General features: G+C 39.3%; 2 protein-coding genes across 2 annotated transcripts; both read left to right on the top strand.

Annotated features, from left to right (window-relative positions):
- The first annotated feature begins 349 nt into the window (after positions 1–349).
- LOC148766766 (uncharacterized) lies at positions 350–1,663 on the top strand. Its single transcript, XM_088825529.1, has one exon. The coding sequence runs from the start codon at positions 350–352 to the stop codon at positions 1,661–1,663; it is 1,314 nt and encodes a 437-aa protein (XP_088681655.1).
- Positions 1,664–3,475: 1,812 nt separating this feature from the next.
- LOC105960623 (leucine-rich repeat receptor protein kinase HPCA1) lies at positions 3,476–5,064 on the top strand. Its single transcript, XM_088825527.1, is given in 6 exon segments — positions 3,476–3,701; positions 3,786–3,854; positions 3,942–4,010; positions 4,096–4,158; positions 4,252–4,574; positions 4,840–5,064. Coding segments are annotated over 6 exon segments (936 nt in total). The 5' UTR covers positions 3,476–3,514.
- Positions 5,065–6,375: the final 1,311 nt, after the last annotated feature.

Genomic DNA, 6,375 nt, shown 5'->3' with positions numbered 1-6,375 from the left:
AAAATAATAAAAAATAAAAAACATAATTTTTTTTATTTGATTTGCTAGCAAATTTTTAGGAATTTGGAAGCAGATTTTTAGGAATTAAATTATTGTTATGGAAAGAGAGAAAAAAGGAATAATTGAGACTAATTATGCTAATTGACATAAGGGTAGAATTGGAAATACAAATTCTAGGGGTTTATCACAAAGAAAGATTTAAGGGGTGGACATATCACCATTTATTATCTATATGAGGGGTTTATTGCTAATGACCCCTTTGACAAATAATCCCTATATATATATACACACAGATAACTCTAAATTCTTACAGCAGTCAACCTAGTTTCCAATAGTTGTCGGTGCTGACATGGCTCCGTACGTGGTCTCTCTGTTTTCCCGAAAAGGTGCCGTCGGAGTTTCCAATTGGATTTCTCGAAAAGGTGCCGTTGGGGTTTCAAGCTTGATTTCTCGGAGATGTGGTTTTTTCCGTTCTCCGATCAGCACTCTGAGCGTCTCAGACGAATCCCTCCGTTCTCCGTCAAGTTTGCCCTCTAAGATCTCACCGTGGCTCATGCTACCACCCACAGCCGCCGGCAGCGGCTGCGTGGTTCACAAGTTCTACAGCATCGCCGAGAACAGGGTACTGAGCTTCGCCGGGGAAGCAAAATTAGGGTTTCCCGACGGCGACACCGAATTGGTGGGATCTTCGCACGGGTGGCTAGCTTTGTCGAACAAACGCAACAACGATCTGTTCCTGACGAATCCCCTCTCCCGCCGCCGCGTGAATCTCCCTCCGATCCACAAATTGCCGATCGAAGAACAACACTTGTCGCGCGAAGATTTCAGTTGCGTGCACAATGTAATCATCTCGTGCTCTCCCAACGAAGAAAACTGCCGCGCAATGATGATTATAGAGGCGGGATATGCCCTAGCTTTCTGCTGCCCCGGACTCAGCACCGCCGAGTGGACTCCGATCGGCACTCGCTACGTCGGACAACACGACGTCAGATGTTACAGGTCCATTATCTACTCCGCCACGCATAAATTATTCTTCTGCCTCATCGACCGCCGCATATTCGATACGTTCGAGGCGTGGGACCTCCGGGATCCGGACTCTCCGACGATGATTCCGATGGATTACCCCGTCATCTGGCTACATTCGGAGGAGGACGGCCAAAGGAACGAGTTTTGCCACACGGAGAATTCCCTAGTGGAATATTCCGGCGAGCTTTTTTTTGTAGAACGATTCATTGCCGAATCCGTGGACTCCAATGGCTGCGCTTTCGATACCCATCTCTGCTACATCTCTCCAAAGAAGGGGCGGGATCATAGTAGACCTTACAAAACAATGAACTTCAATGTTTATAAATTCGATCCGGAGAGTAGATCTTTTAGGTTCATGGATAGCTCGTTGGACGGTCTCGTGTTTTTTATCGGTAGAAATCACGCTTTTGCCATCGCCGCCGCCAGCGAATATCCGGAATTGAAAGCGGATTCGATTTACTACACGGATGTTACCAACACTAGGCACGCTATACAAAAGATTGACTACGGTGGGCACGACATCGGCATTTTTAGTTACAAGGATCGTACTTTCTCCCCGTGCTATTATCCGTGTGATGTCAAGGGCATAAAAGTAATTACGCCGTATCCAATCTGGTACACTCCAACCCCACTATGATTAATCACTAGGCTCAGGCATAAGGTAGTCTGATTGTCACTTCATTTTTTTATTTTTTATTTTTTGCAAGAATAAAGCACTGTATCTTTTGGAGGATTTTTGCAATTTGGAATAATGGAATAAGGCTTTTGTTACGGTAATTACTTTTATGCCAATTAGAGTTGAAATTCACACACAACGGCTGAATGTTAGTTCTCGATTGTAAGATTTTGCACCAACTTACATTTTATGAAATCAGTTCAGCTATATATACCTATATATATATATATATATATATATATAAAGAAAACCCTAAAAAATGAATTAGCTCAAAATTGGGGGAAAATTAGACTTGGCTACCAGAAAATTGAAAAAAAAAAAACCCTCTATACAATCACCGTTATTTCTACGGTGAAATCGCCAATATATATAAGCTTGTATATATCTCTACGCATCATACAAAAAGAATCATCAAACGGAAACAGAAAGGATTCTCGGGGTCAACCCACCGCTCGACCGCCATCATCAGCCGTAGAAAGCAATATATAGGTCTGGTTTAAAATGTCGTATTTGAGCAAAAATCTGTATCTTGATCTTAGGGTTCCCCTGGAATTCCTTCGAGAGTCTATTAGATAATTTTTATGGATTCTGTCATTTTACTGATTCGTACTAAATACCGAGCTAATGAATCTCCTTCCTTTTACATTGAATCTCCCAATCCAATTCAACGTAACACTCGTAACGATCAACTTTACGAAGATCCCATTTTCTTCCAGAAGCTCGTAGCATTGGCCCTGATAAACCCATATTTGTTGCTTTTTCCAAGCCCATAATGCCTACGCCTTCAAACTCAATATACCTTAATAAACTTGAAAAATAGCAAATTTCATTTTTAACTGTCAAAGAGACGTACTTGACCTAAATGCTCTCTTATAAACCCCAATTTAGTGCTTTTTCTGAGACCTGAAAAATAGCAAATAGCAAATTTCATTTTTAACTGTCAAAGAGACAATAATGCCTACGCGAAAAGGGTTAGGGTAGACACGGCTACGGGTCGGGAAGAAACTTCTTAATTTGTTTAAAATGTCAGATTGCTGAAATTAATCGAATATTACGAAGTGGTGGCGTATTTGTTGGAAGTACTTTCCTTCGAGTCAGTTCATCAACTCCGACATGGTTAAGGCCTTTAATTAGAGAGAGGATCACAAGCAAATTGGCTAAAAGTCATTGTTGCATGCACGAGCCCTAAAAAAATTGGCTATTTTTGCATAATTGAATGATTTAAAAAAAACTAACTATTAAGTCTATAATCAATGTTAACATGCCTTTCTTGGCCTTTTATGCCGCCTAGTGAATTATAAAATAAAATAAAAAATAAAAATTGACCAATTCAGGGGAGCTTATGAATAATAATATGCAATATATTTAATTGGCCGGCTAGAACATCATTTTTGTCTAAATTAATACAATTTTAATCCTGAAACAAAATATGTTCCTATGAGCCAATATATACAGGTTTAACAAAAACCCGTTAAAATCTTGCTAGAAATCGAGAAAAAAAAAAAGTATGGCGAGTCGACAAGCATTTTCACCGGCTTCACCTCCAACACCATTAGGACATCGTAAATCCGCTTCGAACAAAACAACTGTACTAGGTGTTCTTGTCATTGTCATTGTAATACTTTTCGTCTGAGGCTGGTTTTGCTTCTGTTTCAGAAAAAAGCTTCGTGCCAAATTCTGCAAGTTATTTTGGAAGCAAAAAGGTTGGTCATTATAAATGTTATTTATAACATTTATTTTGGTTCAAATTTCAATCCGAAATGTTTTTTTTTGTTCTTGAGCATAACAATAGGAAAGCTAGAGGCGGAGAAGATGAATTTAAGGCGTTTTCGTATGGAAGAACTGCAAAAGGCCACAGACAATTTCAGCCAAGCTTGCATGGTTGGTAAGGGTGCGTTTGGCAACGTTTATCGAGGTACGTTTGATATGGAGGGGATTACTCTGGCAATCAAGAAACCTCATGCTGAATCATATATAAGCACTGAAGAATTCAGAAACGGTACGTAAGAAGGGCAAAAGAGTAACTTTACCGTGTTTCGACTATCCGTTTGGTGTGTTAAAACCAATATTCTTGAAATTGCAGAGGTGAAGTTGCTATCAAAAGTAAAACATGAAAATCTTGTCGGACTTGTGGGGTTCTGTGAAGGAAACGGTAAAGGTTGGGAATTTATCGAAAATTAATTAGATCATCAACTTAATTTTTTATTCACTAAAAAGTATGTCTTAAATACTTTTGCAGGTCCAAATGCAGCAAAAATACTGGTCTATGAGTATGTGACTAATGGCTCACTACTCGACTAGATTATCGGTAAGTCGACTAACTTTTATAGACATTTCCAGCGAAAAACCATAAAAAAAGAAAAAGAAAATTTAAACTTTATTTTGATCATTAGGAAGGGGAGGAAGTATATTAACTTGGAGGGAAAGAGTAAATATAGCCATTGGAGCAGCTAAAGGTAGGTTCTTGATTATCGATCACTATTAATTAACAATATTTTATTCGTAAATGAATTAAATTACAATTTTATAATGTTGCTAATATATATTAGGGATAGCCCATCTGCACAAAGAGATTAGTCCGAGTATAATCCACCGTGACATAAAACCGAGTAATATATTAATCGGAGATGGATTTGAGGCCAAGGTATCAGATTTTGGGCTCGTTCGATCGGGTCCAGACAGAGATAAATCACACGTTACGAGTCAGCTCAAAGGGACATCTGGCTATATGGACCCCGCTTATTGTTCGAGCTTCCATTTGACTCCGTTTACCGATGTGTATAGTTTTGGAGTGATACTTCTTCAGCTTGTTACCGCTAGGCCTGCGGTCGAGTCGAGTAGGAGTAGTACCCATTCTCATATCATTCATTGGGTAAGTCGCAATTTTTGATCAAAATATTTTAATTTTATGTGAATTAATTTAAAGGGTTTATTGTTAAGCAGCTCAAGATTCGATTTTTTTATTTTACCTTCAAAAGATTAAGATCGTTGAGCTCGAATTTGTAGAAAATTACTTGAGCTTGAGTTCTCCAAAATGAACCAGTTCAGCTCGAAATCGACTCGTTTACACTCCTATATATAAAAAATACATCGTGTAAGAAGGACGTACATAATTCATTAAACATGATAATTTGCAGGCAAGCCCTAGCATCGAGAAAGGTAGGGTTGAAGACATAATTGACACAAATCTTCTTGTACAAGGGTGCAACATGGAAATAATGCTAAAAATCGGACAACTTGCTCTTAAATGTGTGGTGAAAGAGCCGAAAGAAAGACCTACGATGACACAAGTGTGGCAAGAACTCGAACAAGCCCTAAAATCGGCCGACGGCTTATTATTACTGTTGGGGCTAAATACCTAACACGCAAGTGCACGTATCGCAAACAAGTAGTAAAAGTGGACTTGTGAGAGTCGGATGTCGATCCCACAGGCCACAGGGAATACTCAAATTATCTAATCTCAAGTACCAAATTCTAACAATTATGATTTTTATCCAACCTAAGCAAGTTTGTCAAATTAACTCAATTAAATAATTAAACTAATTAAGAAAGCAAATAATCACGAGAAAATATCAATATAAAAACGGATCTAGGATTTTATCTTCCCCCTATGCGATAATTCATCACCCAATTAAACCTCTATCATGCAAGTTACGATTCCCGATTATTAACTCAAGACACGATAAAAAGGTAGGCTTGAAAAGCTCAAACGGTTCAAAGAAGGCCCAAATCATATCCCAAATCACTTACTACCCAATACTTCGTATCATAAATGTCCTAAAGTGAGATTTAAACCGAACAAAGCATGATTTAGCACAAATAAATTCCAAATTTAAAATACAAAACATTCAACCAAAGCAATGCACAAGGTGTGATTCCTAGCAATAATTCACTTCTACGTTCCGTTGAATCGAAAACTAAACGAATATCTAATCTTTATCAACATAAAATAAGTAATCTCATCATTGACCATCTCCCATCATCATAATTCATCGATGCGTCGATCCAAGCAAAACTAATTTTTTTTAACCAAAGTAAATAATAAAACGACAACTAAAACAAAAACTAAAACATGCAAACTAACAATCAAGTAAAACACAAATTAAGCGCACATAAAAGAAAACAAATAGTTAACCACCCCCAAACTTAAAATTCACATTGCCCTCAATGTGATTCGCCCGGAGTTTAAGGATAGAAAACACATGTTTAAGCGTCTGGACCATCATCGGGTTGCTCACCAACTCCACCGTGCTCATGAGCATCACCATCCTCCTCATCATCCAATAGCTCGGGTACCGGCTCAAGAATCAGTGCGGGCAAGGGGGCCGGTTCGGCGCACTCGGGAGTACCGCACGCCAAATGGCGCACAATGGCTTGGAGCATCTTCCCCGACCACCGTTGAAGAGATTCGATTGTGCTAACTTTGTGCTCCACCGTGGGTAGCCGATTTCTAGTAATGACCAACTCTCGCTCCATTCGCCTTTGAAAACGGCGGTCCGAACTTGTGCTTGGACCCTCGGGTGGAGCTAATTGTTGGCTATCGACGGGTTGCTCTCCACCATGGATGGGTGCCTTGAATTTTCGAGCCGCAAGGTTACTAATCAGCCTCCGAATTTGTGTGACAATATCCGTCGTTTTGGTTGGGACCTTCGCCTTCTTGCATAGGCTGGTAA

This window comes from Erythranthe guttata, chromosome 11 (assembly GCF_056151865.1).
Source record: "Erythranthe guttata isolate IM_541 chromosome 11, IM_541, whole genome shotgun sequence".
Classification (NCBI taxonomy): domain Eukaryota; kingdom Viridiplantae; phylum Streptophyta; class Magnoliopsida; order Lamiales; family Phrymaceae; genus Erythranthe; species Erythranthe guttata.
The sequence above is the reverse complement of the archived record's forward strand: the minus strand, read 5'-3'. Positions and strand labels throughout refer to the sequence as shown.